This window comes from Gymnoscopelus microlampas, assembly GCF_963454915.1.
Source record: "Gymnoscopelus microlampas genome assembly, chromosome: 8".
NCBI lineage: Eukaryota > Metazoa > Chordata > Actinopteri > Myctophiformes > Myctophidae > Gymnoscopelus > Gymnoscopelus microlampas.
This window is the reverse complement of record NC_139945.1, coordinates 40,568,504-40,590,440: the sequence shown is the minus strand read 5'-3', so window position 1 is coordinate 40,590,440 and position 21,937 is coordinate 40,568,504. Positions and strand designations below refer to the sequence as shown.

Below are 21,937 nucleotides of genomic sequence, written 5' to 3'. Positions count from 1 at the left end.
GAGGCCCAAAGTCGCTTATAATAAGCCAACATGGCAACACTGCTTGTCAACCAACTACACAAAATGTAAACACAAGTGCTAGAAAATAGTTTCATCACGATCCTCAGCCAGAATTAGTTTAATCCCAATGACTGTTTGGTGCGCTCAATGTGTATTATTGTATCTGTCATCCTGGCATAACTAAAATGCAAAAAATGTGCATGCTGTCTAATTATTCAACAATTCTAGCGTTTAACTCTTCCAAAAGTAGCTAGAAACAAAACATTAATGCCGACTCGACTATTTCTCCTCATTGCATCATGATCATGTACCGTTACAGCGGACTGACTGCTGACAAGCTATTGTTGAGACCTCGTCATACTAATCTGTATAACTCTGTATCCTCAGATTTAATGTGCTTACGCAAATGTATTTTGAGATATGAGATCTAGAATGTTGTATTTTTATGTTGTCTAATCATTACAACTAGTTACCTACATATTACCTCATACAATACTGCCATCTACAGTTGAGATAAAATATAGACAATTTCCCGGAAAACGTGTCCGTTTAGGGGAAGGTTAAGAGTCACGAGTCAACGCATAGTCACCATAGTGTGAATTACAGAATCAAAAATAAATCAGAGCAACCCTTTTTGAATGTAACAAGCATTCTGATAGGCTGAGAACATAGGCAATAAGGCAGGATGAATCAGCAGTGTTAGGCAGATAAAACATGACTTAATGAGTGTTTTTTTTTTTTACTGATTCAATTTTCATTTCTTCTTTCCTGAAAACCTTCCAAATATGACTTAAGCAATTATGCTACGAGGCCAACAATATCTAGAAAGGCATCCTTCAGATTAAAAAAAAAAGAGGGACAATCACACATGAGCATACATGGCCATGGGTCATCTGGAGGGGCAGGAGAACCTTGATTGACAAATCATAATCCATCTAGGTCATCAGTGGAGAGCAATGTAGGTACATTTGGAAGGATGCAAGTGTGACTGGCCCTGCAGGTGAATTCAAGTAATTTATGAACACACTTTAAATATCCACACATGCACAATTGTGCAATGTGAATTTTAAGTATGTAAATGTAGCTACACTGTCTGTTACCCATTTCTTTTCAATAATGACACACGTGCACTACAACCATTTTGTATTACCAGTTGGTTCTCTCATTTGGACCCGTCTGATTGAAGTGTCACTCAAATGTCAATCAAAACAAAATCCAAATGTATGCAACAGACCAGTTAAGAATCAGGATACATGGGCAAAGCATCCTTGATATATGACTAACATCACTACTTTAAGTCAAATAAAGAACTTGTGAAGACATTTTAAATTACACTTATGCTTTTACTATAAACATGAGTGTTCAAAAATTAATATGTACCAACATGGAACCCTCATCACTGCAGAAATTTACAGCACGGAAAATAAAAACGAGAGAAACTGTAATTCCTCTATAATACACACCTGACCTTCAGACTCTGCTGTTTTTGTCAAGGTGATCCAGCTTAGCACATGAAAGTGAACAATTCAAAAACCGAATGTCCAAGTTTAAACGGTCGATCAACAATTCAATGTCCAAGAGAAATAAAGACTTGCAAATCAGCTATTGCTAGACAGTTTGACATCAGTATTATTAACAAGACAAGCGGAGATTCTGTACAGTTTTAGGACATACAAAATAAAGATTCAGTGAGTGAAAAAGAAAATCAAGTCATCATTGACAATATTAATATATTTATATTAATACCAACAAGGCTGTTTTTTTTTGTTTGTTTTTTGTTTTTTTCGTTCAAGTTTGGAACATCAACCATTTGTTTAAAATTGAGGGTAGGAGTCACTGTGTTGGTAGTGATTCAACAGGGTCATCCAACTTGTTCCCATTCACCACCTCTCTGCTAGGCCTCCATCTCGACTCCAGACCCTTCCAGTTTCCTCTGGCACTACTCACCTGTTTCCGGGTAGCCCGAAAAACGGTGGTCACATGGAATGAGAAGAAAAATTCACGAGAATCTACAGACAGAAGAAAAGCACTTGGCCGCCTTCATCCCTGCATGTAAAAATATGGAGATATGTAGTAGCACTGAAACCCATCCCTCTCACATCCTGCTCTTTGAGACATTGTAGACCTCTCAAAATCATACAGAATACAGTACATCACATTTTGTTTTACTTCACTTGAACTGCAAAACGAGAGGGTAGGGGTGGGGATTCGAAATAAGAATTAATGAAGTCTACATTGAACATGATTTGCTGTGGATCCCCACAAAGAATTTAGAGGGAGAGTTGAAACAATTTTCTTTTTTGTAGCGGTGCCCATGGCAGATAAACAATGACTCCCTTCCCTGGCAAAACGGACATTTAAGCCTGCTTGGCTTCCACAAGTCCTCTTTGCACCAGGAGTGAGGGCAGGGGAGGCAGATAGGGGCATGGTCTTTGTTAATCGTTCTTCTTCTCCTCCTCTGCTTTGTCTGTGATGGCTGCAGGAGTGGTGGCAGCAGTCTCTCCCTGCTCTGTGATGGCTGCAGGAGTGGTGGCAGCAGTCTCTCCCTGCTCTGTGTTGTCCTTGGACGGGTCTACTCCGCTAGTGCCAAACTCGTTCATCCGGTTGGGGTCGACACGATAGATCCAGCGCTGGTACAGGTAGACGAAGAACACCACATCTGAGGCAAAGAGACATGTGAAAAGAGAAACATGAAAAGGACATTCCAACAAAAAACAGTGTCCTGTTGGGAGATCCTGTGCTGTTCCAATCTCCTCTCTCTGGGGAAAACCCTCCATAAAAACAGAGGGACTTGAAAATGAAGGCCTGTCCCTTGGATAAGATTAGTGGAAGGGGCCTCATCCCACAAATTGATGTTCCTTGGAGGGGGGGCACCATTTAAAAAGGGAAATAAACAGGCTTTTCAACAGTATGAAAGTAATTTCCAAGGAGAATTGTTACAGAGATATAATCTATCAAACACACATTTCATAACGTTTTGTTTTATTTTTATATATAAATAAAGCTTGAATGTCTTACCATCTCTGAGGCATCCTATCCTGTACATCATGGGCATCTTGATGACAAAGGCAAACAGGTCATCGATGAAGGTGTTGAGTGCCTTGTAGGTGAGCATCCTCCATGGGAGGTGAGCCACCGACTTCATCTTGTAGTTGATGAACAGCTGCGGCGTCATTGTAATGAAACCTGAAGAAAGAGTAAAGAAGAAATTAAGGCATCTATCAGGTGATATGAGCTGTAGATCAGGCAGTACAGACAATCATTTGATGTCCATCAAGTGGAAAGTAAATAAGAAACAACCGCCGAGGTGCTCTTGAACAAGGGGCTTAAGCTATAATTGTGCTGTTCCCAACAGTAAATGAGTAAATTATCATGGGCGCCTAGGTATCTGTGAATGTCAAGCACAGCAGTAAAAAGAATGTTAAGCTATACCGGGAATGACGCTAAGGTCCCAAAAGCCCATCAGGCAAGTACAGGCCATGTTCTACTACTAAATGTTATGTTCGGTTTTCTGGGGGGGAAAAGGGTGTTTACTACAAGAACAGACAAGAGTACAAACAGCGTGTGTGCGTGCGTGCGTGTGTGCGTGCGTGCACATACGAACACATTTTGAGTGTGCTTGTGTACTTAGTGTACAAGTGCGGCTCCCATCGTGTCTGCCAGTTTATACTTTACGCTTAAAAGCATTGTTTAACTTTGGTTGAACCCTGGGTTGTATACAGTGTGTAGCTACCTGCTCGTGATGCAAGTGCAAATATTGTTGATCATATCACACATATTAATAATGAGTACCTGCTACTTCATTTTGGGAAAGTCAAATTGCTGCATTCATGTCATCCTTGATGGAAATTATCTAGCACAACAAAAATCAAATCATGTGGACCTAGGAATCTACATGGGAATGGCGTGGCTCCAATTTGGAGCTCAGACTTCATGTGGCCAGCCTGTGACATCAGTCATCTATGACATATCTTATATCAATGACGTATGACTCAGTATTTGTGGTTTAACCCCGATCAGAGCCCCATTGACTTCAATAATAAATTAAAATTAAATATTTATAAGAAATGTGGCGATAATTATACAAGCGGTTTGCGAGATTAGCTCCGGAGACAGACAGACAACATGCAGACTGTAGACGGCCAGACTCCTGCAGAGCCATTAGGTTATCATTACCGGTGTAATGTGTGCATTGCAACAAAGAAACAAAGAAAGAATCGTGTATATGTAGTGGAGGGCAATACTGCCTTCTGACAAAGTGCAGGTGACATGTCGGCATAGATTATGCTCCTACTGTACTAGGAAACAAGCAGGAAAGGACCTGCATGGAAAATGACAATATAAAATAAAGCGACGAACAGGGGAACAGATAAATAGTTCTGTGCAGAATGACTTACCAAACGTTAACAAGAAGCCGTAGAGCATACTGAGTACCCATGAGTACCAGCCTTTGTGCTCTACATAAAGTAAACTGTAGATCGCATAGCAGCCAAACAGAGGATACAGCAACCATGACAGGTACTTGAAGGCCATCTGAACACGAAGAAAGGAAGAGGAGAGACAGACATTTCCATTATCATCTAATAAACATGATTCACTTTTTGGAACTGAAAAATGAAATCTAAAGCCAAAAGGAAAGCATCAATTCGGTTTAATATTTGCAAGTGCTTGCTCACTACATAGTCTTTCCAATAATTTGTTTGCATACAATCAAGCCATTTGTTTTACTTAAGCAGTATGCTATGATGCAACACTTTGTGGAGCACTTATTTATTTGAGTGGCATTACAGAAGTTCAGTTAATTGGTATAGGTACATTGAAAAGGTGAAAATCTTACAACTTTGAAAGCAACTGTCCAATGATAGTTTCAAAGGTATGGAAGCGTTGCACTTACGTCATCGTAGATTTTAGTTGAGGACTGAACATATGTGGACTTGTCTTTGAATACCAGTCGTGGGACAATCCCAGCGATTTTGTTCTCTCTGTCCAACTGGGAAAGAGACAAAAATGACAGGTTAACAGACAGAAGTGTTGAATGTAAAATGGGATTGTACAAATGCAACTGAATGGAATTATCTTGAAAAGCTGCAAGACATCAAGTCGATATAAAAACATAAAATAAAAGAAAACAATTAAATATAGCTACTGGAACTGAAACTGCCAGCTGAGGATGCATTTCTTGCATACAGTTTCATACACACACACACACACACACACACAAACACACACACACTGTAAAAATGTAATTGCTAGCAGAAAAAGTCTTGCATTTATAGTTCAGCGAGAGTGCGTGACTGCACTATATAACAACTAAAGTGGATGCCAATCCAGTCTGAGTTTTACATTCCTCAAAAACGGCAGTTCATAAAAATTAAATCATGTGGATCTCGGAATCCACAAGGGAATGATGACGTGGCTCCAATATGGATCAGATGAACAAAAAGATGGATGAAAAATGCCCCATCCAACCGCTCTGGGTACCTGGAAACACTATTGCAGATACCCCAGCAGCATCATTTCACCATAGCTAGCATTGGACAATCGCTATTGGGGGGGTGGGGCTTAGCAATCGGTCTATTGGACTATTTACATCATGACAAGATTAACTACACAACCCAAACCTCTATCAAAATGTCCTTGCGCTTTAAGCCTGTGACATACCTTGACATCCATGACCTTGGTAATCTTCCAGAAGTCGATGAGGAGGCCGATGAAGACGCTGACCTGGACAACAAAGTTGGTCTCGTTGTCGAGTATGTAGAGCAACACCACCAGGGACTGGAAAACACCGAAGACGATGGAGCGCACTGACAGGCCTTCCAGAGATTGACGGCTGTTCCAGAACTGGATATCTGAGGGGCGAAACAGAGTGAAGCAGAATAAAGGAAGTGAGTGCATTTTAAAGCTATAGGAGGAAAAGTCTGTATTACAGACTAACTCTTTTGAATGACAGTACCATTTTTGAAGGCCAGGAACTCAAAGATACTGTGTACGATGGAGACAACAATTGTCACTCCCAACAGGTAGGGGTTGGTCTCCAAAAGGGCCACCTTCAAAAAAAGAGATTTCTTCAGCAATGGTCTCGAAGGCAATAATCATGTGGCTGAGGTTTTAAACATGATCTTTACAGATTGACACCCTTTGCTTCCTCTGCTACTCACCTTGACAGAGTCCTGGTCCTCATCTGACTGCTCATAGGTGTCTTCAGGTAAGAAATTCCATGGTGAGCGGGCATTCTGGGCAGCATACAGCTGCCAGCGCCACAGGGACAGCGGGCAGTAGGAGAGGCGCAGTGGCACCGTGTTCAGTGTGTCATTGATAGGATAGTAGTCCTTCTGGAGGTTCCAGTAATCATTGAAGTACACAATGGGGTAGTAGTCCCCACTCACAGCCTCAAACTTAACATCTAGAAGTGAACAGTGTAGAAATATAGAAATTACACACAAGAACAGAACAGCAAATTGTGCAAAGAGTTAGAATATGTCAATGGGCAAAATGTATGTATAGAACTATTTTTGCAATCATCAGTATGTTAATGGACATCTCATGACAAAAAGCTAAGTAGGGGAACATACGTTGGTCAAGTGGCGGGGGGACCGAGCCCTTCACCCAGGCTGTATGGTCATCCACCATGTTGATGGTGAGGTTGGGGTGCCAGTGAGAGATGATCTCTACAGGACCATGGCTCTCTGCCCGCTGTGTAAGGAGACATTTGAGTAGATAAATCATCATTCAATATCCCTTGAGAGAGGTTAAGTTTGAGATGAGCTTCTATGTAAGGAAGCCATTACTGACATAGCAGCTGCCAGAAACGCACTTCATAGCCATGTCAATAGTGCCAAAGTGGATTACAGATGTTTTAAAGTCACAGCAGCTACACCTTTTGTGTGCCTTTATTAAAACCCCCTGTATAAATTTTAAAACCCCCTGTATAAAACGGCAAACCTTGATCACTTCGGGATCTGCTTCTGTCTCTCCTGTGAGTAGATTCTTGGTCTTCATAAACTTTCTGCGCTTGTATTTATTCAGCACTGAAAAGGTTAAGGAGCATAGGTCAATATTAAAATAATTCCATGTTATACGTGGTTGTAGGTCTGCCCTGTGTAAATCACTTACTTCTTGTTGCATGGACTGTTGCCAGTCTACGATACAGCCCCTTGCGTTTCGGGTCTGGGTGGAATCCACTTTTAGTGAAGTAGACATGTATGTAAAGGGAACCATTGTGCTGCACAGTCTGAAAAGTACAAGCAAGCACTTAAGCAATAACATTTTACATAGCATTCCATTTCACTGGAGTATAATATGTTATAATAATAAAGTGTCTGTCCTCATCTTTTAGATCAGAGTGCTGCATTCGACCTAAACTGGTTCCGATCATACCTAGGTGAAAGACAGTTTTCTGTCTCCCTAGGTGATCTTGTATCAGATCCAGTTGAGACAGAGTATTGGATTCCCCAAGGAAGCATTTTAGGACCCATCCTCTTCTCATTATATACTTTGCCACTTGGTCAGACGCCATAATGTTAACTATCACTGCTACACAGATGATACATAGTTGCACATATCCGTCTCCCCAGACAACCCCAAAGACCTGAGTGCTCTCACTTCTTGTCTCAATGACATTCATCTTTGGATGTGCGATAACTTTTTTAAACTTAATGAAGGAAAAGATTCTCCTTACTGGCCCCAAATCTGAGACACAAATTACACTCAATGATTGGATCTCTGGCTAGACAGGTCAAAACAGAGGTCACAGACCTCCATTCACTCATGTCTATAGACTACCCTCTCTTTTCACTCCCCAGGCTTCTCTAAACAAAGTGGTAACTCCGTCCCACCTCTGGGATGTCCATCTCCTTGTACTGCTCATAGCAGCCATCCCCATCCTCCCCTGTGGACCAGTCTCCATAGACCAGGTCTCTGTGGAACCAGAACAGGGCCTCAGTGTTGTTGAAGTCAGAAAAGACCTCATCCTGGGAGATATAGATATACAGGTCCTGGAGGAGCAATGAGAAAATAAACCCGTTTATGATATTTAGGCACAGGAGAGAGCAAGCAGAGAGGAAAATGAGAGAAGGACAGAGACAAATGGAATAAGAGCCAGAGGACAGAAAGGTGAAAGACATTTCTAGAGACATTGTGCTATTATCCAAATAGTTAAGGTTGTCATCTTGAGGCTTATCTTATGTGGTGCATTAATTGAAAGCCAGATATATTTGATCAGTTTTCATGGAATAAAAGGGGTAAAGTGGCTTATATTGAGACAACAAGCTGCAGTACCATGAGGGTGTCTTTGGGGAAGAGGTTCCGGCTAGGTAATCTTGGGACCCCTGCCGGGGTGGTGGGGTCAGGAGTGGATGGCCCTCTACGGAACCAGCTACTGATCGCCCAGATGATGAAGATTCTGGAGAAATAACAATCAAAATACGTGAGTATAATACTGGAAGAATGAGCAAATAATGTGGGACAACCTGAGAAAAAAGGGGAACTGGACATGGGGATATCGCATCAAAATCAAAAGGATGACATATTTGATGATTTGATATTCATATGTAAATGAAGAACATTGGTAAAACAACCAACAAACAGTGTATTGGTTTGTGATTATCATTGAGATCTCAACGATGAGAATGACTGACAGAATGAATGACAGAACGAGCATAATCTAATCAACCTGTATCCAGTTTGTCTAAATTCAATTAGTAAAACAGAAAGCTCTTTATTAGAAATCAATGATGCACCATGAGGCCATAATTAGATGAGTGACAAAGTCCCATTTCCCAACAGTCACTTAACTTTATTAGACAGATCAGTTAATTTGCAAGTACTGAACTTCTCCAACCTCTTCATACAGTACTGTATATCTACCATTATTTTTTCTCCAATAGCTTGCCCACTGTTTCAATATCCACATTTTTGATGGGTGTACATTTAATTTAGTTACGAGGCTCCACAATAATGACAATTACAGTGCAATTTTCTTCATAATATCACAAAGAATATTAAAATGAATTTGCAAACTATATATTTTTATTTTTTACAGCAATTGAAGAGAGAACACCAAAATGAAATGCTGCTCTTGTGGATTAATTCACTATTTATTTATTATCCCAAAGGTTGATTGATACTTCATGCATTCTAAAGAGCAACACGATTAAGTGGTGGCTGTAACAGTGAAGACAGCTTGTTTTTGTCATCTACTGTATACAGCATATTCATTCAGCATGACTCTAGAGTGTGCTGCAATCTTATGAAATTCTCTCATTCATCCTAGCTTACATGGGATCAAGCCTTATGTCTCTCTTGGTACCAACTAATGTGCTATCCCCAATGTAGCCATAGTCTTAGTCCAAGCAACACTCCTTATATGAGAATGATTACCTCAGGAGGAGGAGAGATAGAAGAACATGTGCTAAAAGTTACATGTTACATAATTTAACACCAATAGCCTAGTAATTGTTCACAATTAAGTTCCTCATTAGTTTCATATTACACTTCAACAGACACAACTGTTGAGATGGAAGAAAGACACTTCAAGTCAAATGTTATCACAGCCACTTTTTCATCACACAAACTTTTTACTGTAACACTGTCACAGAATAACTGCTCCTACTTTTGGAGAGTAGCATTCAGCTGTACAACTAAAACCATCAGGTGTATACTGTTAATCTATCAATAAATTACATCTTCATTCAACTTTAACACAAGCTAATTACAGATTCATTAGACAACACAAAGTTGTGCAAAAGGCTATACGCGATGCTAAAACAAGACAGAAATAGACTGCCAGTAATACAAGTAGCCAAAGCCTAATTTATACTCCATAGTACAACAAAAACAAATCTTTGATGTGACACGTTGTTAACTTGAACATTGTGCAAAACTGAAAGAAATATGAAAATATCACCCCAAAACAACAAATTGAAAATACAAAGCACATAAACAAATACAAGAACACAAGATCTGCAGGTTTTGATGCAAGCAGAGAAGAGTGATGCACACCTGTATGTTAATATATTATATTATAATATTATTATCATCATCAACTTTATTGCCAAACCACAGACAGAAAATCATCTTTAGACAACACAGTAGCATCCCAGATTTACAGTAAAGTACCACAATCACATATAGAGTTTGATGCAGTTCTAGTGCTCATGTAGTTCTGTTTAGCAAGTCAACTGCACTAGGCACAAAGGACCTCTTGTATCCCTTTTTCTCTTTAGCTTGAATCAAAGCCTATCTAACGCTTGTTTATGTGCTTCATTGTTGATTTTCTTTTTGTCTGGCACCATCAAGAACGGTCTGCTACGTCATCAGCCAGTCTATGTATTTTATCAAATAAAGTGAAAATAGTCAATCTAAAGACAAACCCACCTGAAGACGACACCTTTGATGACCTGCCATGCATTAGGTGGTTGCTGCGGCTGTTGCTGTTGAGGATCCTGTGTGTTTTCAGCCGTCTGCACAGCTTGGCCATCGGCCGCTGCAGCAGTTCCATTTATGCTTACCTACACACACACACACACACACACAAACACACCCCTATTTATACTTGACCAGGCACAATGCAAATGATTTTTGCAGAACAAGCAACTGTTGTGACCAATTAAGTATGGCATGTAAAGCAATGACATTTTTGATTGAGAGCATAAGCATGTCACGTGAGAAGTCTAGATCCTGACAACAGCCTGAACTACTAAAGGGAAATGCTGAAACTTCAATGAATGACACACTTATATGGGATGACACATCACCTTTGATAAGGGGCTATCAAGGGTCCTGACAATGTGTTCATTATACTTGTACATTATAGTTCACAATAATCGACTGCACAAGTTGAAAAAGACCAATAGTTGGGTCGTGGCACTTTTTTTGAGCAATCAACTTATAGATGTGTTATAACTTGTGTTTGATGCCTTGCCTTCAGTGTTTGGCATAATCAACTCGTTTTCAGAAATTCAAAAACAACTCTCACAAGAGAGACACCGAAGCTACCATGCATTTCAGTGTCTGCCATGCCGGTAATTGAATACAAATAAAACATTTACTTGACTTTCAGATCTTTACCTTTTGAACTAGACATCAATTCTTTCCTTAATCAAGTAAGTCACATTTTGCAGCCTAAGCACATAGCAAGCCTACATGAAAACCCCCCGAGCTAGGCCACATTCTATTGAAAGTGACACAAGTCACACAATAGACAAGCACATGCCAAGTCATGAGTCTCCCTTATCTAAACATCCCATCTCCCCCTGTGTCACCAACACAAGGGCAACCAATGCTTCACCTCTAGAGTCAAGAAGCAGTGAGGTATAATAAATGGCCAGCAAGTTATTATTAGGTGATAGATAAGCCTAGAGGACAAGACATTTATATCCTGAATGGGGAATTTTGAAGGTCCGAGATAAGACATTGCTCTGTCTAGCACCAACACTATAAAAACTCAAGACTACAAAATGGTGCCATGCCCTGTTGTGGTGAGTGACATACAGTACACATTTAAAAAAAAAAGTTTTTAGTTTTAATCTACATACAGAAGGTACTGGGGAATTGACTTAATAACAATGACAGAAACAGACCCCAATCAGGTTAACAAGAGACAAGTTATGTGCTTGAGTGGTAGGCCACACACTTACTAGATTAACAATTAACCATCAACAGATTCAGGTTGCACAGTCAAGAGACTCCGTGCAATGCATCCTAGGGATGCGTATGAGTGTCTGGGGGGTGGTTGGGCAGTGGGCAGACTGGGAACACAGCCATCTGTCAAACTTTCACAAGGGGGAGTTGATATTGGCCTTGCTGCATTGTTGAGTCAGAGTAACAGTCTCCAACACAGAATGGTCCTTTTGAGAATTTATTATTATCATTGTTTGTCGTTATTATTTTTACACAGTTGTAAAGAAGAATATACATGTCAATTATCGATCAAAGAAAATATAAGCTAGTCCAACTGTGCATTGAAGATTCTGTCAAATCCACAAATAATGTTCAGAAAGGGCAGCCATTTCTCAGTTATGTGAGGAGCTGGGGCTGGGGTGGGCCCAATGTTTTCTTTACCACCCATAACTAGGAAACAAAAAAATCAAGAGTAAAACGTAATGCAATGACCCGCCAAATCTAGTTAGTTAGCCTGTAACCAGATTAAACAGCAGTGGGAAGCAAGAAAACTGCCACCATTATCAATGAAAATACAAAATATCCCCCAACCTAAATATACAGTATATTGTATGTCAGTGGTATGTCAGGCAGACCCTCAATAGGCAGCCTGTGGGCCAGAGAGCTGCCAGCAAAAACATCTGGCATGGCAAATTATTGTGTAAATAACATAGATAGAATATGGACAGCAATGTTCAATTGCATTGATGAAACCAGGTAGGATGAACGTTCTATTTCCATTCTTTGAATGTTCTACTTTCACTGTCAAATTTCCTCTTTAGACTTTTGGATGAAAAACTGATCTCAAGCTAAAAAATAAACTAAAAAAGGTCTTTAACAATTTATTGTTTTTCTCTGTTCTAAGAAGAGACCTTGAACCATTAAAGAGCTCTTGTTTGAAAAGGAGTATAACTGTTGTGTCCAGATCAAATGTGCTTTTGAAACTTTTTGATTTACAAAATATCCTTTAAATTCCACATTCAAGGATGGGGCCTGTACAAAATGATTACACAAGCATTTCTGTATGCACCTGTAACATTTGATTCCACACGCAGTTCTATTCTATCTATAGTTCCATCTATAGTTATCATTGTTCCAAGTCCTAAATTATCCATTGAATGCATTCTGGCCCTCCTCATAATATAATTATATGATTTATGGCTTAGAATAAAATTGTCCTGAGGCCTAACTTACTTGCCAACCCCTGATAGATAGATGGATAGATTTATTTTATCTTATTGTAGTAGTATTATTATTAATATTTTTTTAATGCATATATAAATAAAATACCAATTAGATTCATGTTTGGAAGTATCATTAGTGCACTTGGGGCACAACAAACAAAATGACCCCAAATCAAAACTAATGCAAATCACGTGAAATGACCATACCCAGCCTGAAAAGAGAAGCTACACATTCATCAGGAACTGCTAAGTAAATCAACCGACATCACGGGGTATAATTACGCAAGAGAAATAACAGAATTTTGCGCATTACATTGTATAAGCGGTAATGACAAGTTAACACGTCAGACGTGACTTTAAAACAGAGAGATGACACGATGATCAACCTGCGCTGTTTAGGCCGTATGTCTGTGTGATAGGCTGATAGCAAAGCCAGTCTTTCACAACTGACAGTTGCAATGCAGCAGTTAGCCGTGTTCGACAACAACGTATATGGGTAAATTGTTAGCTCGTCACGTCTCTGGCCCTGTGCTGTTGTGAAATAAGACGTGATCACAGTGATGTTAACAATGTGAGTTCAGACAGCAGCTAGTGATGTTAAAAATATGAGTCCAGGCAGACAGCAGCTAGCTCGGCTAACGTTCCCAGACTCATCGTGAACAGAACAGCAGGAGGGGGTCGTTTTAAAAAACCAACCGGCATTGACAACGTCACCGACTCACAAGGGTCTAAATGAGCGTCAATAACGTTTAAACGACAGCGCCTCCCCACTTGGCCCGGGAACTAGCAATACATCCCGTGTCGTTCTTTTACGACGAATGCACATTTACACAACGTCATTCATTTTACCTCGCCGTTGCTCACGGGGGCTTCAGTAGCTTCGCTCTCCTCCAGCGTCGCCATCTTCCTCGTCTTTCCGTCGCGCACACGAGCTGGGAGATCTCATTATTCCTCGCGTGAACTCAACCACAGCGTCACCATTACGTCGCAGGGCGCACGGAAGGTATCTATGGGAACAAAGAATTGTTGCCATGTCCGCTTATTATAAGCGACCTTGGGCTTGTTTTTCTGTTAAGTTGCTTGTAAATATTGTTAGTTACGGGTTGCGTTTTTTTGGGCTTCTTTCTTCAAGTGTAGTTGCTTATTAGGGCTAATTCATATTTAAACCAGTGGTTCTCAAATATTTTCATGAGTCATAAGTCATGATGGGTGGACCCCCAAATGTAATATGTATTTGTCCCCTAACCCCTATCTGAAAATGTTTTGTGCCAGATTTGTGTCGTTATTCCACATTTTATTTTTGACAAAATTCAAGCTCACAACGCGTCACATCGTGACGTGTTGTGAGCTTATAGATCGGCAATTTTCAAATAGCCAATGTATGTACAGTTATGTGGCCGCCTATTGTCGCTTCTTTGGGCTTGTTTTCATAGACCTGGTTGCTTATTTCTCACAAACTCTGGCAACACTGTATCTATGGGAACAAAGAACCCAACACACAAATTGCTTCCAACCTGCTTCCAACCTTGTTACTGTGATTTCTGTGGGGGACTGGGGGTACATCTCTTACTCATGTATTTTATTATAAAGAAAGAGGCTTGAAGCTGGGTGGAACCACTTTGTGCTTGTACTTTTTATTATAACTCAGATCTTCAGAGTCGTTCAGGGACTGACATGCTGTCAGGATACTGACATCAAAATGTGTCAGTATCGCATTGTAATCGTTACTTACAATGCGTCTGTGATTCATGGTATGTTGCCTCTTCAGATAAACTGCCTCCTACTGTACTGAGATTGGGAACTCATTATGCTTATGCTTTTCATGTAATCAAAATTAAATCATCATGCACCTTTGACTTTTTATGCGCTTTTGGGGGGAGAAGCAAAGCAAGAATAAAGACATTTAAAAGAATATTTTTAATTTGTATGAGCAGAATGACAATGTAACATATTGCTTGGTTTCATCGCTTCATTGAACATTTATAAGTGGTGATTAGTACAACAAAGAAGTACAAGTAAGACATCCATTTGAAAAATGCATTGCCACATAGTGCTGTAAATGAGTATGAAAACATTGTTGTAAAAGGAGCGCAAATCATTTACTCGTATACCATTTGCCAAATGGTATACGAGTACCAAAACGTTACTTAGTAGCCTGTATGTTATTCAGATTGCTCAGATAGTCAGTCAGGTACCAGGGGGAAGTTATCTTCTATTTCTAACAGTAGTGTATATGCTACTGTACATTGTAATGAGAAAGATCAGCCATCAGTGCATGACATGAGTCCATGCAGTTTAATGATGTGTTCACTTAACATGTTAAATGTAATGCTTTAAAGTTCTTGAAAAAAATCATTGTTTCAATCAATTCCCCGTAACCAAACATCAACTAACCACTTGAAAGCAACAGACAATATGACATGGCCTTAGTGTAGTGGTGTATAGAAACAGTGTGCAATCACAAGGTCTTTTTTTCTTTTAATTTTTTTATTTACCACAGCAGCAGTCTCTGACAAACGGACACGTTTCGGCTACTCAGGCCTTCAAACTTCCGTTTGTCAGAGACCGCTGTGGCGGTCAATAAAAAAAATCCCTTGTGAGTTTGGACTGTTTCTATAGACTTTTTTTCTGAGAGTCAGTCAACACCCGTCTGCCCTTCTGACAGTAGAGCACACTAAGCTCGGGATTTCTGTCCCAGAAAAGAATAGAAAAAAAGTCAAAAGTTAGAAAACAATAATTATAATAAAATAATAAAAGTGCTGCCTGAGAAATTGTGTCAAGCAAAATTTAAGATATGTAGTTTCTATTGTGAGGACATGTGAAAACCAGGCACAAGACTTTCGTAATGTGTTATCAGTGTTCGTGCTCGGAAATCTCCTCCAGCCTATACCAATGCATTTAAACAAGTATTACTTAGGCCTGTGAGGACTTTCCAGTGCAAGAATGAAGTCGGTCCGATTTTCACATCCTACTCACAATATAATTATATGAATTATGATAAATATCATCAAAGTTCCCCTTTAAGACATTTGGATGACAATGTGTTCAATTTGTAGATCTAGAATAGATCAATTTGAGGATGATGCCAACAATACTGCCACCTCTTCCAGGTTTAACATGCTATCAGGAAGATGATTTTGTGATATGCTTCCAGCCTAAACACTTGAATTATACGACGAAAGCATATTCATAAATCATTTTCTTACTGCTCTCCTCAGGCTCATACGCTACAATGTACAGTATTTCGTTGTACAAAAACATACGTGTATCTAAACATACTATATACAACCACCTTGTACAGATTGACAAGACAACAGCTCAACAAATTGGAGAGGCTGAGCTGGTATCCAAACTGTCAAACAGAATGTTATGTAAAATCAAGAACATACTCCCATCTTCAGTTTTTTTTTTACTTAAGTTGGGAGCACAACGTTATCAATATTCATTAGGACAGAATTTCATGCAAAATGGGCTTCTAAGACTGACAGTTCTAAATGACCAATCCTTGTTGGATTGAGCCGTTTGTTATGAATATATATAATGAATAGTATGCTCATCTCATATCCAACAACACAAGAGATGCAGTGGCCATCTAGTTGTCGTGAACTTGTGTTACTGAGGGAACAGAAGGTGCTGAAATACCTCCTGACAGGTGTTTGGAATCAAGAGCATAGCTTCCCATCTAGCACAAAACAATGACATTAGTTGCAATAACAATGCCTTCCCTTCATCTCAGGTTGATAAAGGGACAACAAAGCACTGTTGTGATTTCAAGGTAGGTAAAACCCTCCTTTCCTTTGAGCGAGCAATATCCAGGTTTTACATCTCGTCCAGACCAAAATCCTCCTCAGGGAAGTCTCCCACAGTCACAGTCATGGGCTTCACAAATGCACCATATTTGTTCTGACATTCAAAGTACTGCTTCCCACTGACACTGTAGAGATAATAAGAATAAGAAAAAACAGTTGGTCAAACTCAGGAGCTGGAGCACTCATCTGGGTAACAGCAAGAAATGATAGCTCTCCTACCTTCCATCATGTTTTCCAAGGGGCTCATCGTACTTCACACCCACCCAATAGCCTGGCTTGAAATCTGTTGTACCTGCAACCAAGATATGAATAGTGATGTTTTATGAATAAATGGATTCTGATTCTGACACATAAAGTACATCCTTGTTGTTGCATTTATGCAATTCTCAAAGCCAAGGCACCCGGCCAAAGGCGAAGAAGATATTTGACAAATTATTTTGGATGGAAAGCTTCGGTCTACAAACATGTAGGATGCACGTGGCCAGGATAGTAAAACGAGACACACTGGCTGCGGTTACACGGACAATATTAATTCATTCAGAATGAACTCATTCCGAACAGAGATTCATACCCAACTGTTTACATGGAACCTGAATAAAAGTATTCCTTGTTTACATGACCCAAACATTCATTCGGAATTTAACTTTGACATGCGCAAAAAAATAATAGAGAAGGCACCGGATATCCCCTCGCATCCACTTGCATTGAGTTGCTCACACAGTGCATGGGCCGAAATCACCCCTTCTTCCGGGTTGTGAAATGTGGTGGACGAGGGCTATTTGGGGCTTCTGTGACGCGTTTTGCGTCACAGAAGGGGAGCAAGCTCGTGCGCATGTTCGTGAGTCGCGCCCATTGGTCGAAACCGTTTTCGCTCGTTCGTGACAGAAGCCCCAGGCCGTTTTAAGCTGCAGTACCTCAAATGGCCAGTATGTCCATTCCGCTTCAAAGAAACCACTGGGTTCTGGGGGCTTGGGCACCGCTCCGTTGTGAATCCATTTCCTGCTCCCGAAGTCTGGGGTGACCAATCAGGGCCCCAGTATTCAAATGTGGGAGACTGTAATTTGTAGTTGGTCGTAGGTCTAACCAATTGCGTGCAGAGCCATTCTTTTGATCCCGCCCCTTGGAAAAAAAACGTCCTCATAGAAGCACCAGGCTCATATCCACGCAGTGATATAGTCTGGCCACGCGAGGCTAGTGCGAGCCTGCATTCCTTTATCGCCGTTTTAATGCGAAAGTAGCAGATCTACAAGTTCAGACCAGTTTGTATTGGTACTGTACCAGAAACTTAGGATAGCCTACTACTTGTCACATTTCCCATGTAGACTACCGTAATTTTATTTAAACAAAAAACATTTCATCTGACTGAATAGATTCTTTAAGTTCCCGTTTCATGTCGAGGACAGGTAAAGATTGTTCCTCCATCACAGGCTCAGATCCTCGGAGCGTCCGGTCTCCTGCACAAGTCTGGGCTTAACCATTACAGTATATAAGCTTATTAAATGACGCTGTAGAATATGAATCATTAAATTTATCATGCAGGAGTGAGCACTTCTCAGCACCAACCGTGGCCGATGCATACAGAGACATAAATAGACTTATGCAGTCTTTGAATTAAAGTTTTACTGCATACAATATTTTACATTAAAAATACAAATTTGTGATTTGATAACTATAACATTTTTGGCCAATTCTGACAGCACTACTAAGCGTGGACATGTGCAAAAGAATGCATGTATTCCAAACAGAAAGGAGCATTCGTAATAAAGTGTTTATATGGTAAATTCCTACTGGTATATTTATTCCGATCAGACCGGAATGGAATATTCTATTCCAATTGAGGTGTTTACTTGAGCATTTTTATTCTGAATGAGCAGTCATTCCGAATATAAGTAGAATATTCCTGTCCATGTAACCGCAGCCACTGTGTCCTGTCTGCGTCAGGTCATCACTTGTCCATTTCCACTTTTCAAATGCATCATGACACCCATGAGTCATGACAATGACAGATTGACTAAATAACAGGTGTAGGCCCACAACCACACCATACAGTGTGCACCAGACTATACACATTTTGACAATAGTTTCTCAAATAGTCATGATTATTCATGAATAGGGTTAGTCTAGTAGTTCATAGTCCACAATGTCAACTTAATGATCAAATTGATCTAATGAAAATTAATAATGATTAATTAATTAAGCCCATTGGCAATTTGCATTTCCTGAAATTACACAGACAAAGATCGATGTTGGATAGAAACGTTGTCTTGTTTTAGTAGTTTTTATGCCAAGAACAGACTTGACAATCCTGTACCTTGACACCTGACCTAGTTAATGAAAGTCGCTAATTATTCTATTTTCCATCTAGTTGTCCATGTGTCTGTAAGCAGATAATCAGCCTCATGGTGGCGCTATAACAGGCCACCTCACGTTTTGACCTATAGCTCTTAAACCGGGATATTTTAATCAGTCACACTTACCAACATACATAACTGTGCCAATCTTGGTGGGCTGCCCTGAGACCTGCACTTGGCAGCGGTTGCCAACAGTGATGTTATCTGCAGCGGTCTTCTCCTCAGCTTCTCTAGCGGCAAGCGCTGCTTCCTTCTTTGCCGTCTCTACATCGTTGAAGCGTCCAACCTTGTGTTTCTTTAAGAATGACCTTGCAGAATCTGCGGTGTTGAGATAATGAACCACAAATAAATCTAGGCTACCCATCAATTATTCTCGCTTAGCCAGACAATCCGATCTCTGCTTACTGATACAACTGGGAGGAAACAATTTGGAAACTGAACACAAAACCAATGGAAAGACTTTGGGGCAGTACTTCATAAAGGGTGGTTATCAGGATTGGTTTTCAAAGCAGTGGATGTAGGTTTGCTACCGTTTTCTCTGACGTCTAATCCCAGATCAAAATTTGGTTGTTATGCTACTTCTGCATTTTAGATGTTTGTTGCTTTGTTTTTACCCCCTTTTCTCCCCAATGTATTATGTCATTATGCTACACATTTCTGTGTTGTCACTGCTGTTATATCCTACTGACTCACCTGCTAGTGAGGGGCCCCCACCGGGAGGACGTAGAGCCTACATCCTACTCTTCTCGCCCAACACTCCCTGCTGACAGGTGCCGCCCCATCCCATATGATTACGTGCAGTGACAATTATCACCCTCCCTGCCCGGCTTCCCTCCCCCGAACCAATTGTGTTTGTGTAGACGCTTGTCAAAGCTGGACGGTGGATTCGAACCCTCAACCTCCGCAGTGGTGGGCAGGCACTTTACCAGCGCGTCACTGGACGCGTGGAGGTGGGCATTTAAAAATGTATTGTAGTTTGTGTACGACCTCTAAAATGTAATGAAGTATATTTAGTCATGAGAACTAGTAGTTTGATTGTTTATGTAAAGTACAAGACCAGACTGTACCTTGTCTCTGCCCATAAGCATCGTCTGATATTTCAAATTTCTCCACTTGGGACACGTCACTGAACTCCCCTGTCTGAGCTCCACTGCGGTCAGTAACCTGTGTAAATAATAGAATAGATTTACCATCATGAAAACAATTCTTAATTGATAATAGGGCAAAGCATATATCAGCAGACATCCCAATCAAATGTGTAATTGTCCATCATGTCTCTCTCGGGTAATGGCAACAGAAATAGTAAAAGATCATGTAATGAAACCCCCCCCCCCCCCCCCCCTATCCCTTTAAACCGGGTTTTTTGCCCGCATGCGCTGAATTTAAAATGGAACATAACACAGCGGTACCTCATCCCGGAGCTACAGGAGGGGCTAACTGGTGGCACTATTTAAGTAAGTCGTACCCCGATGGACATACCCAAGTATACTTATTTAGACTGGTGTTATTGTGCCAACCCTGTCAATTTGAAAAGCAATAATTGCCATCATGCAATAATTACAATGTTGTCAAGTAGTCACTACGTGGCATGCTGTGTTTGTGAGGATCAGTTAATAGCTACAGTACATACATGTATTCTGCAGTCATCGTCGACATGGTAGGAACCTAGCAAGGCTTCATTGTCATCAAGTTTCTGCAGGAACGTGTCGCTGATGCTGAACAGCTCAAGGTCCATACAGGAGGCAGGTGTACCCACAATCATTTCCAACTTACCCTAACCCAGGCAGAAAATAATAAATGTTAAATGGTTTGACAAGGTGACAAAAGCACTGTAAGAAGACTACATCGTTCACTTTATATAGCCTCAACAGCTTGTATACATGTGAAGAAGACCACACCTTACATCCACACATGTTAATAACATTTTCACAACGTACAATCTCTAGAAAATCCTTTAACTCACCTTTAATTCTGCTATGCTGATACCTCTGTTAAATTTGCGATTCTGCTCGAACGTGGAGAGGGTAGATGTCAGGCGCACAGCCACCGTGGGGTTGGAAATTATTGTCACACCGTCCATTATTAAATGCGTATGCAGAAATCCAATAAGTCTGCAAAAGACTGCAGAGAGAATATAGCCAACAAGTTGATCAGTAGTATGCGTAACTCTAACAACAATGGCACAGTTAACAAAGACAATTGAGACATTTAGTTTATGTAATTTGTTATAGCTTCGCTTATATGATGCTATTAAACTAGCAAAGCCAGTCACGTTGCATTCAGACCGAGCACTCAGCTAGCTAGCTAGCAAGCTATAGTTACTTACAAACTGTGTATGTCTTCCTTCGACGATGAAAGAACTTTGTCAAAAAGCAGTAATGGACAGATGTGGAAAATATCAGTGATCAGACCATGGATGTTGGTCTCGGTAAAAGAACAACTGGGTCAGTGGTGACTAGTGAGGGGATGTTGGGTCCAGTGGAAAAGAACGTCAACATCAAGCTCTTGCAACTACGCCCAATTCTGGAACATTCTACCCGCCCACCAAGGGAGATTGACCAATGGGCTTCAGGGACAGTGGTTTTGTTCTGCCTACTGGCTGCTGCCCAACTCTGACTGCTACCAATCATCTGATGCTAGACTGCTAAGTCAAACTCCTCGCGTCACCAGGCTTTTCCACACGGCGGAGTAATCAATACTGCAATATAGAAATACTCTGTTACAAGTAAAAGTCCGGAATTCAAAGTGTACTTTGACAAAAAGAACAAAAGTATTGGCATAAAAATGTACTTTAAAGTACCAAAAGGCTATTTTCAAATAGGCAAAGTTTAACAAGAGCTGAAGTGGTTAATGTATGTTTTGTAATCATGTAATATAATAATCAAAATGTACAAGGTAACTAAACTAAGGTTTTCAAATAATTGTAGTGGTA

At 40.4% G+C, this 21,937-nt stretch overlaps 2 protein-coding genes across 2 annotated transcripts; both read right to left on the bottom strand.

Moving 5' to 3' along the window:
- Nucleotides 1-1,128: 1,128 nt before the first annotated feature.
- Nucleotides 1,129-13,783, bottom strand: clptm1 (CLPTM1 regulator of GABA type A receptor forward trafficking). The gene is made up of 14 exons (XM_084063925.1): nucleotides 13,695-13,783; nucleotides 10,378-10,511; nucleotides 8,281-8,404; nucleotides 7,839-7,997; nucleotides 7,117-7,234; nucleotides 6,946-7,031; nucleotides 6,576-6,696; nucleotides 6,162-6,406; nucleotides 5,957-6,050; nucleotides 5,662-5,852; nucleotides 4,895-4,990; nucleotides 4,398-4,533; nucleotides 3,019-3,186; nucleotides 1,129-2,659 (listed from the first exon to the last, which is right to left on the bottom strand). The coding sequence occupies exons 1-14, from the start codon at nucleotides 13,746-13,748 to the stop codon at nucleotides 2,436-2,438; spliced, it is 1,950 nt and encodes a 649-aa protein (XP_083920051.1). The 5' UTR covers nucleotides 13,749-13,783; the 3' UTR covers nucleotides 1,129-2,435.
- A 960-nt stretch (nucleotides 13,784-14,743) lies between these two features.
- Nucleotides 14,744-21,504, bottom strand: tbcb (tubulin folding cofactor B). The gene is made up of 7 exons (XM_084065485.1): nucleotides 21,332-21,504; nucleotides 20,969-21,126; nucleotides 20,636-20,779; nucleotides 20,073-20,169; nucleotides 19,132-19,323; nucleotides 16,874-16,946; nucleotides 14,744-16,779 (listed from the first exon to the last, which is right to left on the bottom strand). Exons 2-7 carry the CDS (start codon nucleotides 21,083-21,085, stop codon nucleotides 16,665-16,667), a joined length of 738 nt encoding a protein of 245 aa, XP_083921611.1. The 5' UTR covers nucleotides 21,086-21,126; nucleotides 21,332-21,504; the 3' UTR covers nucleotides 14,744-16,664.
- Between the last annotated feature and the right edge of the window lie 433 nt (nucleotides 21,505-21,937).

What these genes read in the sequence shown, in the direction of transcription:
- clptm1 (XM_084063925.1), bottom strand. Translation starts at nt 13,748, where the DNA reads ATGGCGACGCTGGAGGAGAGCGAAGCTACTGAAGCCCCCGTGAGCAAC. An exon ending in TCCCCAAAGACACCCTCATG is followed by an intron (nt 7,998 to 8,280) that starts GTACTGCAGCTT and finishes TTGCTCCTCCAG; the next exon opens with GACCTGTATATCTATATCTC. An exon ending in GATAGGATGCCTCAGAGATG is followed by an intron (nt 2,660 to 3,018) that starts GTAAGACATTCA and finishes TCTTTGCCTCAG; the next exon opens with ATGTGGTGTTCTTCGTCTAC.
- tbcb (XM_084065485.1), bottom strand. Translation starts at nt 21,085, where the DNA reads ATGGACGGTGTGACAATAATTTCCAACCCCACGGTGGCTGTGCGCCTG. An exon ending in ACGATGACTGCAGAATACAT is followed by an intron (nt 20,170 to 20,635) that starts GTATGTACTGTA and finishes TTATTTACACAG; the next exon opens with GTTACTGACCGCAGTGGAGC. An exon ending in CTTGGAAAACATGATGGAAG is followed by an intron (nt 16,780 to 16,873) that starts GTAGGAGAGCTA and finishes TTATCTCTACAG; the next exon opens with TGTCAGTGGGAAGCAGTACT.